Source organism: Pelmatolapia mariae, linkage group LG1 (genome assembly GCF_036321145.2).
Source record: "Pelmatolapia mariae isolate MD_Pm_ZW linkage group LG1, Pm_UMD_F_2, whole genome shotgun sequence".
Taxonomy (NCBI): Eukaryota; Metazoa; Chordata; class Actinopteri; order Cichliformes; family Cichlidae; genus Pelmatolapia; species Pelmatolapia mariae.
In genome coordinates this window covers 30584466-30601959 of record NC_086227.1, presented here as the reverse complement: position 1 = coordinate 30601959, position 17494 = coordinate 30584466, and the positions used below count along the sequence as shown (strand labels likewise).

Sequence of the window (17494 nt, the reverse complement as noted above, 5' to 3'; positions counted from 1 at the left end):
GCCAGAGCTCTGGCAGGTATAAGACATGGCCAGTCGAAATCTGAACTGTGGAATGAAAGTAATTGAGTGAGTTCTCTCTCTATGCTGCAGACCAGTAAAGGACCTAGATACCACAGGGACATGGCCTAAGCCCGTCAGGTGGCTTTGTGAGATTTATATAGACTTACATCACAGCTTAGCAAAGACCTGATATATGGAGGCACTGCAGTCTTGTGCTGAGGGGGGAATTTTACTTTCATGACAAGTGTGGCTTGGCTGCAGTCCTGACACACCCTGGCATGCCACAAGGCAGATGGTGTGTCCCCAGGCGACACCACTGCTCTCTAGCACCCCTCTCCTCAAAGCCCCTTGTTCCTCCTACTGACAAGTAGTCATTAGTGCAGTGGGACAAGAAGAACACATTGGAACAATTTGGATATATTAACCACCTCCTCTGTCCTATCTTGAATTGGACTGCAGGGCTTGTATGATGGCACCAAATAGACTTTATCTGACTGTGAATAGTTCAGAGATCCCCAAGTGCAAAACAATGACCTGTGTGGGATGAAATTCATAATGTTCTTACCAGCTTATGGATGACAATAAAATACCATACGTGTACACATTACTGGTCTAAAGACCAAAATAATAATAATGACCATATAGCCTACAATTTTCCGTGAGGTATTTATCAAACAGCTCAGTGTCACTCTTTTTAATGAGATTTTGCCTCATAACTCAAAATGAAACTTAACTGATGACCTCGATATATCAGTTCTTCTTAGTTTCATTTTATATTGGTGGGGAGAGTGAAAACTAGTTGGTCTGATACTTACATTTGGTTTTGAATTAAAAAAAGATGAGTTCACATTTGGTTCTAACTGAAATGCAAACACAAGCAACATGCCGAAAAACCTTTTATTTCCCAGCCATTAGCCTCATATATATACATGCACTTTACCATGCAAATCATTATGACAAGCACTTTTGAGCAGGAATGAGAGATCATGATTAATAGTACCGTTAATCACAATTGTGGATGCATCCCTTTAATCCATCCAACAGATTTCTTGATTGTAGCTCCAAAACAGAATGTTTTAAATTATTTAAAGGGTTTTTGAAATACTGAAAGCTCCTGCAGATAAGCAGAGAAAAAGAATTCAAGACCCACTTATCACTGATTGCACATAGCTGTTTTATGTTTGTAGTTTAGGAAGGTAAAATGATGCTTACGTTTGAGTGAAGTGTTTTGCTTTCTCTGCCCTCTGGTGCTATGCTACTATCTTCATTAAACAGCTAACATTTTCAAGCCTTTAACATTAAGCACTGGTAGACTGCAACACTGATTAATATTAAATTCAAGCTTCTGGCAAAACAAAGGATGGCGTTTGAATCTCAAATGATGGCTTTGGTTTCTATCCACGATTGCATCCATCCCCTCTCTTTCAGAAGTTTTGTGCCCAGCCTTTATTTGTCCTACAACAGGAAAGGCAAAGTATGATGTCATGCATTTGGTGTGGTTCCACGCATTACTCGTGTGATTGCCATTATTTCCTGAAATTTGCTCAAACATCCTTTGGCCCATGATGAAGGTGCACTAAGTGGTAAGGTGATTGAGTTCAAGCAGGGAGCTCTGCTAACACATTGCTAGGAGTAAACATACAGTATAGTGTAGTTTTTGCTATGTGAACATGGGAGCTCTAGCTTGTACTCGTACATTGCTGTGCAGTTGTATTGCGTTAAAGTGAATTCATCTGGAGGAAAGCAGTTATGTAAATGAATGATACACCTTTTAAAGTGTTTGATCCCAAACCGTGAGTCACTCTGCTGCAATAAGTAAACCACAGTAAGATATCTACTGGACTTGTTTGCCATTAAGGAGAATCCAGTTTTTATTAATGAGGGTTACTTATTCTTAGATTTTGGCTGTGTTTGCAGTTTCTGTGTCTGAAGTGGATTTGCCACACAATATGATTACCGATGGCTGTTTCCAAGCAAGAAGGTGCAAGATGGTAATGATACTGGATCTGATGCATAATTTTAGGGTCTCTTGGGCTGCAAAGATGTCACTTATCAGATTGCCTGAATTTTAATCTCGCTTTTCTGTAAATATGTATATCTTTTGCAGTGCAAAAACAAACCAGGACGATGTTTGTATTGGATTTTTCCCGCTGTTTGAATTCACAGCAGCAAAACATTCAAGGAACCCATAATTATGTTGTGGCAGAAGAAAAGTCCTAGTTATTTTCCCCAAACAGATGGAGAGTGAATACTGAAGAAAGCAGATTTAACTCAGAGTAGCTGCTACGAACACATCCGCGGTGCTTTACTTTCTATGCTATTATAGCCTAATCCACATATAGTGAGGATGATCTGAGCAGGAATATACCTGCCAGCGTTTCCCTGTCACTAAGCGGCTTACAAATTATCCCTAGACAGTGAACTTACTTGTATTTAATACTTGGAAACTTTTCAAGATGTCTTTTTCTTCTTCTTTTTTTAATGTGTGACTGCATTAAAAGATACTTAACCTTGATCGATGATGTTAAAATTCGTGCATTTCTGGCTCTAGTTTTGAGGGTGTATCTGTGCATTTTCTTCCCTGAGGGTTGGCAGGTGTGTGTGTGTCTGTGTGTGTTTGTGGCACTCTCATGGGTGGCCTGCATATGGAGTTGGCTTTCGGGGAGTATGCTTTCTCTGCGGCAAAGATGGACAGAGGTTTCTCTCAAAAGAACGCTGGCTCGGTGGAGGCACAGCATGGCGAGCATGAGCCTCAGTCCACCTCCACTCTGCCCCTCCCGCTCCCATCCACCAGATGAGTGATGAGCTTGTTTATAATGAGACCAAATCCCTTCCTGTTACACATGACTCATTGGGTGTAGTGCCAGTCGTACATATTCACACACTCATTTAGGTGTTTTCTTGTTTGTGCACTGACCTTTGAAAAAAAGGCCCTTTTACTAACATGTTTTCAGATTACGAAACACGCAGTGCCCTTCTCTTCTCTTGTAACCAATGACTGGAAGGAGCAGACAGAGGCTCCAGAGAAAAAGTGCATTTTCTAGCTACTGGTCCAAATGACCTCAGTCACACACCCTTATTAGAGCCAGTGCTCAAGAGGACAGATGGTTCAAATGGGAGTTTATATCCTTTCAAATTCAAGGTCCATAGTTTTGAAGTGGCGTGATCATAAATGAAGCAAGCATTTCAAGGAAGGCAATATCCCCCCAAGGCACTGTACAAGTGGGCTGGCTTTGCTCTCTAAGGGTTTGAGCTGTATTTCTGGGTCTCAGGACATCCACCTAATTGCCATCCACTGCACAAAATGCTCAGCAAAAAAGCAAGACTGCAATTAGCCGTGGCTCACTGCCAGCTTGGGATAAATCTGCCAAATTGTTTCTCTTAAGAAAGTTGAGCAGTTGTGGTCTTCTTTCCTCTACTTTTGAAATGTAGGCCTGTCACAAGGCTATCATATAATTAGGCAGACCAGCAGTAGCAGAGAGTGTGCTGTAAGGCTAAAAGCTGAGGCATTGTGGCGGTGTGCTGGGGCATGCAGAGGTAGGGCATTATTTATGTATTTCACCCTTTATTCTCTGGCTTGCCTCAGTGGGTATCACTTGGTACTGTCCGGGGCCACAGTGGTGTCTGTCACAAAGCACCATACTCATGTTGAGTGTTCAGCAGAGCAGCAATGTGCTCTTTCACACTTTTTCTCTCCTTCAACCTAACCTTTTTTCTTTTCTTTTTTTTTTAATCTCCTATAGCTCATTATTCTTGAAGACTACGCGGACCCTTTTGATGCTGAGCAGGCTGGCGGCACTCAGACCACCACAGAAAAAGTGACAACTGAGAATGATGGTTACATGGAGCCATACGAAGCCCAGAAGATGATGGCAGGTAGGTCAACACGTTAAATCTTCTCTCTAGTCACCCTTTTGTGTGTCCGCGTGTGTCACATGACTGTTTCTACCCCTCTTCACACCTGCAGTAATCACAAGTTAAGGACTTATTGTAGTGGAGTGGTCATTAATATGCAGTGTGATGAGGTTATATGAATTAATGAAGAGGCTCAGATGCCCTGATGCCATTTTACAAGACAGGTGCAGCAGAGCATAAATGACTAGTGTGTCACAAAAGATGTCAAACCATTTTCAAAAGCTGTGACTTTGCCCATATAAAAAAAAAAAAAAAAAAATCATTCAAGAATTTAAATGATGCAATGCATCTAGGAGAAGGAGATTTTATATGTATATATATATTTTTTTATTTTTCATTGAACTGTGCAGACACGGAGACAACCGCTTGCTGTGATTTCCAGGAAGGCTTTTTTTTAAATTCTCGACAACAATAGCTGTGTGCTAACACAAGAATTTAGTCTAACCACATTCCCCATATGGCTTCGTCACTGCACGTTCATCCTGTGGCTGAGCAAAGCAGTGACAAAGAGCAAGGAATATGCACAAGGAAAAAGAGAACTGAGGAAATATCTTTAAGCAAACAAAACAAGTGGCAGCTGTTTTCCTCTCTTTTACTGACTTTAATATCCAAGATGAGGATGATGGAAAATATGAATAGCAGATTTGGAACTGTGAATTGACTAAAAGGATTTGTATATGATAGTCCCGATCCACAGACATATGATCCATATACTGTTTCCTCTAACCAGCCCTTACATTGCTCCATTTGCTACCACGGAGGCAGGACGTGAATGTCTCTGTCCCTCTTCAACAATTTTCTTTTAATGGGCCTCCAGACAATCTCTTGTTTTTATCTGTCTTACTGGTTTGACCTCTGGCTGAGTCTTTGCCTCAGCAGAGTACAAAAACTCAGGATAAATCGCCTCTCTCGGAATAAGAAAGCCGTAAAAGGAAAAAAGAAATTTCAACAAGACTTGTGGTATCGCTAGAATCTTGAGCTTATTCCAAGTTCTTGGCTGCTTTATAAATTTAACTTGACACAGCTCTGCATTTGGCTATATTGACAAACAGTTCTATTCTGGCAGTAGCCGTCTGTTTGATTCGATTAAGTTTTCAGTTTATTTTTCTGGTCGTTGCTATCTTTGTAACCTGAGGTGGTGTTATTTTCAGGCTTCCTGCTTTCATTTTTTATATGTATTGATTGCCATTTTTTGGTGGGGTGTTGTATAAAGAGAGCTTTGAAGAGATCTATATATACTTACTGTCTTTATTTTAATATTCAAAGAAGTCCTTGGATTGCTATTTCCTCAATGGATGCCATCAGGGACATGAAAGAAGTTATTACATTTAACATACTGGCCACATACAGCGCTGTGCAAAAGTCTTGAACATCCCCTTCGATCGTTTATATTTTGATGCCCAGAAGCCAGATGTTCTTGTGATGCAGTAAAAGCATACCTGGATAGATAAAACACCCAATTAATCTGCCTTGGATTGGCCTCCCCAGAGTCAGTACCTCAACAGTATAGGATCATCTTGACACAGAATGGAACAAAAGCCAAGCAACATCCAAAGAGAAAGTACATTTTGACTGTCTTTTAAGAGATGTATTCATGAAGTCCACTTAAAGAAACCACAAGAAAGCTTCAGGTTCAGGCTGTGTTGAACAGCAAAGGTGATCGTAGCAAATATCAGAAATGTACAAACTCTGTTTTTGCCTTATACCCTGTATTTCCATGTATGTTTGCGGATGTTGCAGTAAATAGCTGCACATATTCCCCTGGCAAAATATAAAGAAATTATGGGTGGCTCAAGACTTTTGCACAGAACCAAGTATAGAAGAAACACTGGGGATTAATAATCTTTTTAGTAAATGCTTTCCTCCATATTCACACAGCTACCAAATTCCAGATTCGAACTTGCAACCTGCACACTTCAGCCCCACTGGTACAGTTGGGGGTTAAATGCCTCAGCCAAGGGCGTCTCAGAGATATAATGAGGGTCAGGCTCTTTCCCTTTCTCCCACTGTGCAAGGCCGGATGCATGCACCAATGCATCAACATACTGGCTATGCTATAGAGTAATTGCTGCATCTTTCGTACTGACAGCATCTTAGTCAGGCAGAGCTGCACACTCAGAATTTCGTCAGCTAACAGGAGAAGGAGGAACTATTGCACAGACTGCTGCACTCTAGCAAAAGAGGTCCTTTTGACCCTAATTCTGTCTAATTATGTCACTATTGCCGTTTCTCTGACTTTTAACAACGGCACTGTTAGGAATAAAAATTCTCTTTAGCTTTCAGACTGTTGTTTCTGTAGCTTTAAGAGCCTTGCTTCTCAGCTCTTGGTTCCACAGATGGGTGCAGATGGACACCAAACCCTAAACATGCCAACACAACACAAACTTTTCTATTTATGGCTGTCAAAGCAAGTTTTAATTATTTAATTACTGCTTGCCAAATTTATACCGTCTATAAAATGGTCTGTCTACCTTCTCATAAAATGGACCGTAACCGTCTCAACTTGCAAACTCAAAGTTGTGTGTAAAATAGTCTCTTATAAAAACATCTTTCCAATTAATTTTAAGGAGTAGACTGAAAATGACTCATCCGCTGACTTATTAACTGTTTCTTTATAGAAACTGTTTCACCTTAACTGTTTCATCATCTTCTTCTAGCTTTTTATGTTTCTACACGTGATTTAATTTAGAGCTGCTCTCACCTCATTCAGCAGACACACACGTTGGTTCAGTGGAAATATGAGCGTTTAATAAATTTTCTGATCAGTGACAGTAATTATACTCTAGTGTCTTTAGATAACCTCATTTGAACTTCATAGTTCCTTGTTTTGTGACACAAAAGCCATGTCATAAACACCGGGAACCACAGACTCAGGTATACAATTCCAAGAGTTTGATGACATCTTTAGAGTTTAATCGTTACTTGTGGTTTTGCACAGCTTTGAGTAGAAATTTGGTTGTGATCAGCCAAAAGGCAGCTGTATGAACAACAGTATGACTAAGCGGAAGTTACTTTAAAGACTGGGAAATGCCGGCAATTTGAAATATAAGGAAAAGAAGAAGAACATTTGAGCATTGCTGTTATTTTCAGATTGCTCCCTAGAGGTGTATTCTGGTCACCTACATGTGTATGTCTGTGATCACTGTGAGCTCAAATTTGAACACAATTTCTGTGTTAAACTGACCCAGATTTCACTGGTGACAAGTGCTTGGTTTCCAGTTAGGATTTAAAAATGAAAGGGCAGAATTCGGTGGAAAAGTCTGTAGCATCCAAACTCAGAAGAAAGCACACTGATCTTCAGTGTCAACAAGACTTTGTGCACTATGAGTTCATTTCGAGGGTCAAGTTTAGAATCAGTTCAACTTTAGCATCCTAAGGCAACTGAGGATGAACATGACTTGAACTGTGGTGCGTGTCTTGTTGTTGTGCGCCTACACACAGTGTACTGAAAAGCCTCCACTGTGTCAAAATGGCAACTCTCAAACTTGAGTTGGAGGAAATCCAGCGTACATTACAGATGCACATGTGCAGGTGGTCACAAGTGGCAGTGGTAATGGAAGCAGTGCCTGCCTCGAAGATGAGTCCAGTCTATTTTACATCTGCACCCTGATGATCATACCTTGTAATAATGAAAGAAAGTCTCCCCTTATACTATATACTATATAAGGATGCTTATCTTTTACAACTTTGCTATCAAATGCATATTCCACTGATGTGCACATGCATTGATTGTAGTAAGTGTTTTCTTGATTCCTTGCCATTGCTATAAATGAAATTTGAAAGCTTGCACACCTGAAAAAGATTGCTGTATAGATTCTATTATTAAAAAAAGAATTATGTTTTTAACTGGTTTCAAGTGCACTGTTTTGAGACCGGAAGGTGTTATTTTGAAGATACAATTATAATTCCTTAACAACATTCACACCTTAAACACACAAAGACACACATTCAACCTCATAGTGGGAGGTGTGTCATGTAAGGCCTGAGGCGAAGTGCCACAGCCGTTTACATAACAAAGTGTGCATTCCTGCTATTTGTGTGTGTTGTCACGCGCACTGTCGGGTACTGTTGTACGCGTGTGTATGTGTTTGAGACCGAGACCTGTGTGCCTGTGTATGTGCTGTGTGCTCCGTGTCTCTTTTCCCAAGAGCCATCCTTAGTGAGGTTGAGCTGGCTGATTTATGGGCCTACTGGAGGGGCATGTCACAACTTCCTTAACCTGAAAAGCCAGCCCCACCCCCCCATAAGCTTCTCCGCACTGGCTGCTGGCAGGGAATCATTGCACCTCCTGTAGTTATGTGAAGATGTGCACAGACACACTGTCTTTATGTTTCCTGTGTGTGTTTCTAGAATGCCTTGAATGTTTGTCATGTCTACACGCGTCAGCCTTTGCATGTGCTATTTCTGTTTGAGAGTATGAGTCTGTGGTACATGTGTATATAACCCCAATAGAAGACTATCTGCCCTTATTACTCGTGATATTAATACTTATTGTGGCATGCAACTAATTTGAATATTTATGACAAAAAGAAGTTTTTCTTTCTAGTATTTCACACCTTCCCCTACAAGCATACACACACATCTCCTCAGCTATCAGCGTGGCCAGGCTACAGGAAATAGCCTATGACCTAATCATAGGAGGAGTTATTTGGGAAAAGAAAAGCCTGAATAAACCCTTGCAATTTTTTTTTTTTATCTCCTCCACTTGACTCCGTCATACATTATTGTAGCTGTTGAGACTTGTTCCACTGACAAGTACAAGGGGCTGGACTAGTACTGTAGGGCAGCCTGCGTCAAGCTATTTCTCAATGAACACACACACACACTCATCCTCATGCTTCCCAGTCAGCCAGCCAGGCAGACGACCATGTGAGAGATTTCCCACAGTACAGAAGAGGCCTGTTGTGCAAACATCTTGCACGATTGAGCTCTCCTGAGCAAACAAACTCCAGCGCGGCCCACTTGCCAGTCCTCAAACCGTAGCTACACCACACCAAAAATGTGTTTGTATTTGGAGGTATCGTACAAAAATAACCCAGTGTGAAATATTTTATGCCAGTGGTGAATTTATTACACACAGTGTCAAAGTTGTAACCTCAATTTGTCCTCATTCCATCTTTTAGGTCATGCTCTGTCATTTCACAGCATGGGAGTTGTGCAAGAAGGCCAAAATGCCCAGAGGAAAAAAAAGAAAAAAAACTTGATGTTTTTCCATAATGGTTGACTCAGAGTAGATGGGTGTTCATTCCTTCTCTCACTCTCTCTCTTTTGTGACTGAAACACATGCCGGGAAAAAGCTCCTAGATTTAGCACCTCGTGCACCACACTCAAAATGCTGTGGAGACCATCCATTGCCAAGGATGATTCATTAGCCATGGAGTTAGTTATTTCAGTTACTCATGATAGTGTGGTGTTAAGCCTCCGTTGCCTCTACAATATAGGTGCCAGGAATATTACCAGTTTAGAACTAGTTTGAGTGGTTGAGAGAACATGTTTAGATGTGTAAATGTTGGAGATGGAGAAAGTGAAAGGAAAGAGTTGAAATAAAAGCAAAAGGGAGGGGAAACTAAATCAAAAGAGAGCAACTGTCCATGACAGAAAGTAAAGGGAGTGACAAGAGAAGGAGACCTAGAGGCAAAGACAGTGGGAACAAATTCGTGTTACAGCACCTGTGGGTTACTGTGTGGAGTCTTTTTTTAAGGGAAAAGAATGGAAGCATAGTGTGCCAAAAGGTTTCCACCTCCTCCACACTCGGTCATGGCAGTCTAAACTCACCCCAGGCAATGGCAGGTACATGTGGCTGCACATTTCTTGGCCTGTAACACGGCTTTTATTGCCTCAAGCTGTAACTTGAGGGATATCCGGAGCCTGTACTGACAGTGGCACTTTTGTAAAGTGATATGTTTTTTAACATTTCTGGAAGTCCGTGCAATCATTATATGAATTTAGATTCCCAGGAGTGTTTTGTTAGTTTAGCATAAAATGATTCAGCAACTATCCTCTCCGGTTTGGTTTTCTGTTCCTTCACATCTGTCTCAGAGCATTTGAAGAATTACTTAAGAATTACCTCAGCAAAACATGTATGCATTACCCCAGCTGATTATAGGCAGCTATAAATAAGTGCTGACTGCAAGGCCAGTAGCTGTGAACTGGATAGGAAAGTGAATAATTAACACCCTCCTCCTTCTCTTGCACCTTACAAACTACTATTTAAGGGCATTTGGGCCATGTAATTAACTCAAAGCTGCTCTTTTTTTTTCTCTCTCTCTCTCTATTTTTATACCAGTTTAAAAAAAAAAAAAAGTTAAAACATGAAGATTTCCTAACAAATGAGAGAAATGTCTACAACCAGTTTTTGTCACTATACTGACTGGAACATTATGATGTGCTGCTAATTTGGGGTAAGAAGTGTAGGTGGATTTCACAACAATGACTAGCAGAAGAACATTCATAGTGAAAAGAAAAATCAAAAGTGAAAGTGCATTACTTTACATTCTCAGGGAAAAACTGTTATAATGAAGCTGTGGAGCCAACAGCACGAGATGTGGGAAAAGTTTCCATGCCAGCCTCTGCTTTAAGCAGGAGAAGTTATGTAAGGTCACCAGGGGCAAACAGAGCATTTTATTGACTGAGTTCACTGCTTGCACCTCACTAACAAACTTTATCCAGTAGTCTGTATTAATAAAAATAACATCAGTGGCATCACTCTTTTTAAGTTGTAGTGCAGAAAGATACAGCATGGGCTAGTATATGTATATGTGTATACTAATATAATATAATATTAGTTTCTGTTAAGTTACTTAACCTTCCCCTTCTTCAGTCTGGGACTTTTAGACAGGATTTATTGCAGTGTGTCAAATTAATGTTAGAGATCGGCAGGACAGGTAATGTTTCCTGTTTAGCTCCCACGTCCATTTTTATCATTTTATTATTAGCCATAGCCAATAGCCACTTCCATACTGATAACTTAACAATTGTGTGCGCTGCCCGTGTTAGCATTGAAAATGATTCAGTTCTTAGACGTTGCCGAAACAGCAGCTTGGCTGACCTCTCGACTGACCTCTCATAACATGTTGTTCGGTGTTGTGCGTATCAACTACTTTTCATGTGTTCGACTGCTAGTGAGGGGAGGGGCTGCGTGCCTGCCTGTTTCCAACCAAGTTGCATAGTTACAGTAACCTTATTTTCAAGGTTTTCTACTCACCACAGAGTCTCTACTTATCCCACTGAGGCTGACTATAATGTATGAGTGTTTATTTAATAGATAACAGCGAAACGGTCCTCTTTTACACTCTGCTCTCTGACTGGTCATTAAGTCTGCACCCCATTCACTGCTGCTTGCCAGATGTTGTCAGAAGTGAGCTACCCATTTATGTCACGTCTACATGATCCCATGAGAAGTGACTGACAGTTATTACACATTGATCTGACAGGGTGGTACCAAGTGATGCAAAACCAGTCCTTCACAGTCCCAGAGCTGGTGTCAGGTGGTCCTTTTTTGGCTTGGTGCTATTGTTGGGCCCATATTATTTTAACTTTTAAAAATGGTCTTGTCAACAAAATGCGCTGTGTAATAAGAGGAGAGCTGGGTCTTATTTCTAGAAATACTGAACTGTAAAGTGATCCTGCTGAAGAAAGAAACAACATTTAGAGAAGAACTGCAGTTTTATCTAGCTGTTATATTCAGCGTGGAATGGTTTGATTTGATGGGTTTCAGTATGGTATGCTGGGGTTTTGGGGTTTTTATTTTTTGTTTTGAACCTGTGGGACATAAATTTCCTTTTTCATTATTTCATGAGAACATGAACTACAAATTAATAAAATGTGGAGATTTTCTTTGGTTAGTTCTAAGATTTCATTGGTTCTTTGATTCATTTATGAGGCCTTATCCTCACATAAGGAAGATAAATGTCAAGCTCTGCTCAATAATTAGCTTAAACTAATACACCCACTTTATAAATAGTCTGACTTCCTCCTCTTCCTTGATTCCCTGTGGCTATAATCTCTGGTTTGTTAGAGGAAGTAAAGGCTAAGTTATTTCAAAGAAACACGTGGAAATTTTGCGTAACTGTTAATTTGAACTGTTGTTCAAATAAAAGGGACGTAACTTTTATCTGATGCTCAGCGGCCAGAATGTGAAAAATGAGCCTCTATTGAACTGTGCGTAGTGCTGAACAACAACACATGCTCAGCAAAATATTTCCTCCCTATACTGGTGTTTTTAAAACAGTTTTTGTGTGCTTCCTTGACTTTGACAGTGACATACAGTCCAGCAGGTTATGGCTATGTGGTTTTGTGTATGTGTAAGTGTGTCTCTGGCCTGCTGGATAATGGCCAGCAGCCTCCGTGGTGTGGACGGTCATTTGGCAGAGCTGAGGAACGGAAGGTGTAGGAGGTGGGAGGAGAAGGGAAGAACAGGAAGACTGACGACTTATTGATGAAATGAGAAATCTCTAGCTCAGCCTGATAACCTCCCTCCCTCTCACTTAGTGATGAATGGCATCCAGCACTGGAGCTCAAGCAGCTCACACATGGCTTTGTGCACGTCGGTGCTGCATTTGTCGATATATATTCTGCATTTCCATTAGATATTCACACATGCGGTGATGAGAGTACAGCATTTCAATTAGCCGTTGGTGTTTCAGTTGGTAAATACAAAAGTAAAAATATCTGACGACATAAACTTTCTTTCTTATTCTTTTAAATTTGATAGATTAAATGCGGTTCACTGAAAAAGCAGCAGTAGATTAGTCAATATTGAAAATAACTGAGTTACTCCAACTTCACTCATCCATAAATCACATGATGTTGTTTGGCTTTTGATGAAAACATGATGAAATCGCTACTTATGTAACAGCCAATTCCTAGAGCCAAGCAGGTTTTTGAAATGGAAAGTGAGGAGGTAACGTGATTTCCACATTACAGTTCTGGTATGAAAACCATTATATAGACGCCCTTATCATGCTTTCTGTGATGATGTCACTTGAGCGTAATTTGGTCCTTCCAGGAAACATTTATATATAACTGCAGCTATTATTATTATTATTATTGTTGTTATTATTGTGTTTTATGGTCACACACTACAACTGTTATGACAATGAATGATTTTTAACAAACTTGCAGATGAACATAGACAGACACAAAGGCGCCAAAATTAGCAGCACGTCTGCAAGGAAGCAATGGGTACTGGCAAGAGAGTTCTCTCAGGCCTCTGATATCCCACTGAGTCGGTCTGTGCCAAGCCAAGGATGGCAGACCCACTATCCAGACCCACTATCCATCCGTCACAGCTGAGTGGATTGGGAGGGGGGTAAGGAGTAGAGATGAGGGACTGGGCAACCGCTATGGCGCAGGTTGGAGGTGCTGAAGTCATTCATTTTAAAGGTAAGATTAATGACACCATTAATCCCTGTCTGGGCCACTGCAGAGGAGGACAGGGCAGAATTCATACCTGCTGCTGGCTACCTGCGGCCTGCGGCACACATGCATGAGCTCTGCTAATGCACGTGCATGCACAGAGGCACACGGTGCTCTTGTGCGCTCCTTAGCACTTTTCACTGAGTCATTTTATATGTCAAGTAGCCATTTGCCCTGAAGTGGTGAAGGAACTTCAGGCTGTAGTTTGTGTCCTTGTTGGAGGCAGTTACTTTATGGGAGTTATTGGTCTGATTTTTATTGGCTGGCTGTTGAGAGAACAAGCGAGAGCATGACAGACTCACTGAATTACTAATAGACAAACTGATAGCACCAATCTCACCTCAGACCTGTGTGTCTGTGTGGTGTTTTTTTCTTTTCTTTTTTTCTCTACGGAATCGACGGTTGAGCTAGAGTGGAAATCGGGCCTGTTGACACTCCGGTGTGACAGAGAGCATTTAGGTGTGAGTGTGTGCGAGTGGGCGGCTAGCACTCTGCAGCTGTTGAAGGACACGAAAAGAACAGATGGGGAACCAACAAAAAAAAAAACTGGAAAGACTGGAACACTCGGCACTCACAGGGATACAAATGTACAATATACTTAAACCAGTACAAAACATTTAAAGGCATACAAGGCTCTGCTTCTTTTTTCTTTTTTGTATGACAGAAAGATTCAAAATGTGCCTCATTAGTTTATTAGTTTCAGTGGCATGAATTTTGAGGTGATAGTGTGTGAATGTTGGACAAATCTCATAAAGTAGAAAGCCAGTGTCAGAGGCAGTGTTACAGTTTGTGTTTGTCACTTTTGTAACTGTACAGTTCAAGCCATGCTCACGTGCAGTTTAAGCTCAGCTCCACATTCACCTGACTTGAGGTGAATGTGTTTTAAGGAGAGTGGAAGAATGAAACAGAGGAAGGAGATGACCTGCAGTGCATACAAAAGAACAGCTTTATAGTGTCTGAAATTTCATTCAAGCTCAGTCCAGAGTTCTGATGTCTCACATCAGAAATTTCACCAAACCACCCAGAATGTCTCAGGCTCATTTCATTAGAGAATGAGAAATATTGTGATTACATTTTTCTGGCACATGAAATTTCTTATATACAGTGCTACGACTCACTGTTGTTTCTGGGTGAAACAGGTTATTTTTATATCTGATTGCTCGCGTTTGTCTGTGTAAGCAGTGCAGTCTGAAGACACTTGGCCAGTAACTGCTGTTTCATTGTGATTAATGCAGGTGGAGAGGCCTGTTGACAAAAAGGTTTGGATTCAGAGGGTTTGAAGTGCCAGCATACTTCTTCTCTCCTTTTCTTTCTGCCTTCTGTGTCTTGTTTTTTGCTCTAGTATTCACCTCATGGTTTTTCAGGTTCTTGCTATCATCTAGCCAGGAGGCAGAAGTCTGGGACATTCCTGTTGTCCCTGTGATAGACAATGGATTAAGCTCCTTTATAATAAGCCTTGTTGTCTTGTAAAATAACCCAGCTTTTTTTTTTTCCTTCCCTGGAAGCCAATTTACTGGTGACATTTATTCAGGAATGACCTTCTCCGGATTTGTCTTCCACAGGCACACGCCATTATCTCCCCTAGCAGAGTAATCCAGCTATTATTGTAGCTTGATTTAAACATTTACCCTTTCCTTTTTTTAGTTTTTATGTCTTCACGTCTTTGTGCTGAACAATGAATATGTGTGTACTATTTCTATTAATGCTGTATCACCTAACAGTCATTTTGGCTCCAGCGCATCTGTTCTGCTTTGCTCTGTTCGGCTCACGAGCACGTGATGTCAGAGTCCCTCTTCTTTATAAAAGATGCCATCCTAAACTTGAGGTGACTAATTAAAATAGGGAACCAGCACTATAAAGACACAAGGGAGATTATAACCTTATCAGAGCATGTCAAGTGTGTGTTCTAAGATTCGAGATCCAATTAGCCAGATGGATGGTTACAGCATAACATGCTCTCCTGTGCATACATTCCCATCTGCATGTTTTAAGCCTGGTGCTGGGGAAAAAAATCATTTTAGGTCTTTAAAACTGCAAGTTTATGTATCAAACATTTAAATCAGAATACTTTAATAATCCCTAAGGAAATTATGTGGGTTACAGTTGCTCCAAGACAGTAACAGTAACAGACTAAACTAATTAAAGAATACAATATATTACAAAGTTAAGAAATGGAACTAATATATACAAATCACTCAATTATAAATATCAAAAGTATTACAGAGGTGAAATATATAAGATTGACATTTAACTCTAACCTGTGAACTTTGTCATTTATTATTTTACTGTAGAGCGTGTGCAGAGTGAAACTATTGCAGTGTTTACAGTGTATTAGATGGAGGAGTTGTACAGGGAGATGGCCACGAGCAGGAAAGATTTCCTGTGTCGTTCAGTGGTGCTTTTTGGTAATCTCAGTCTCTCACTGAACATGCTCCTGTGACTAGCCAGCACGTCATGGAGTGGGTGGGAGCTATTTTCCAGCATTGTCCTTATCTTGGACAACATCCGCCTCTCAGACACCACCCTAAGGGAGTCCAGCTCCATCCCCACAACATTACTGGCCTTGCAAATCAGTTTATTGAGTCTGTTGGCATCTGCGACCCTCAACCTGATTCCCCAGCATGCAACAGCATAGAGGATGCCACTGGCCACAAGCATTGTCCGACAGATGCCCGAAGACCTCGGCCGTCTCAGAAAATAGACGACTCTGGCCCTTCCTGTCGAGTGCAGTTGTGTTTTTAACCCAGTCAAGTTTAGTGTCTATGTACACTCAAAGATATTTATAGTCCTCCACAATGTCCACATTGACCCCCTGGATTGAAACAGGGGTCAAGGTTTTCCAGAAAAAGAAAAGACACACATTTGCAGCTATAAGACCAACACTAGCATTTAAAAGTGGCCTTCGGAGACTATGGAAGCTGTCATTGTGTCTTAAATCTTTTTTTTTTAAAGGTGAAATATTTCACACGGGCAATCTGTGACCTTTTCCCCTCATTACTGATTCCATCAGGAGGATAATTACTCTTTGGAAAGCCTAATATTTGTCATTACAGGACAAAATTCAGAGTTTGGTGTTCTTTCTCTCTAGGTCTGTAGCACACCCTACTCTCTTTGTTCGCATCCCATCTTATCAATCACACAGTGCGATAGTGGGTGCAATGAGGTAAGGCGCTGGGTCTGCCCGGGGCCCGGCTGGTGGGTATGGGTTGTAATAGTTTGGTGCAGCCTGTTAATTTGATACGGTGTGTGGCTGAGGAGCCTCATTAAGGGCAGCAGCTCACCGAAGGAAATGCGGCTCTCCATCACCAGCAGGACACCACTGGCAAGAGCAAAATGGGATGGAGGCAAATAGATGGAGGAAAGGAAGAGACATCGTTTGGAAAGAGGATGAAAGTGAAGGAGAAAAGACTCTAGGTCTGACAGTATTAAAACAGCAAACATAAGTGGAGAAGCAATGGGGACACTGAAGGGGCACTGGTATACTCTCATCCATAGACCATAAATACTCCAATTCAGAAAGGAGTTGTTTTTGTTTTTTTAATAAACCTTACACACAGTTTTCCCCAGAATGGTTTACCTGTCATTTAGACTAAAATAAATCTTTGAGATGAAAGTCAGAAAGTATACTCAAGGCTGTCATCCGCTTTTTATTCTTAACGGCATTGTTGGTTTAGAGAGTGAGTGTGGGAGGCTGAGTGTTTGTGACAGTAGAGAAGCAGAAGAAATGGCACAGGATTGCTATCACCAGCCAACCAGAATGGGTATGAAGATGGAGGCGGAGAGAGGGGAAAAAAAATATTGGAGAAACAAATAAGAGGAGAGAAGAGGCAAGGAAGCAGAGAATGAGATAGTACAGCGAGAGAGGTTCATTTCCATTCAAGCATTGCATTTTGTCGCCTGCTCTGTGCACCAGTGTGGTCTCACTTTTTTTTTGTAGCACAGAGGAGATGAGATGCAGCCACGGACAGAGTGAATTATTAATGTAAAAATCTCCTTCTCCACCGAATCCAATAAGTTGCCTATGATTTGGCTGTCAGAAAGATTGGTGGTCTGGATAAGGGAAACTCGTGGATGTCGAGCCTTGAGTTCTCCTCCCCAGGTAATTGACTCGTGCACTGTATTGACTTTCTGGTCGTGGTGATTAAGGGAGCTAGGGCCAGAC

General features: G+C 41.1%; 1 protein-coding gene across 5 annotated transcripts in view; it reads left to right on the top strand.

Annotated features, from left to right (window-relative positions):
• The window catches only part of zgc:158464 (uncharacterized protein LOC791139 homolog), an 87643-nt gene that overhangs the window by 11211 nt on the left and 58938 nt on the right, over positions 1-17494 (top strand). For all 5 annotated transcript variants that reach the window (XM_063478556.1, XM_063478537.1, XM_063478529.1 and 2 more), the window contains exon 2: positions 3744-3876. In XM_063478556.1, coding sequence (XP_063334626.1) covers positions 3744-3876 — 133 coding nt within the window. The remainder of the gene's footprint in view (positions 1-3743; positions 3877-17494) is intronic.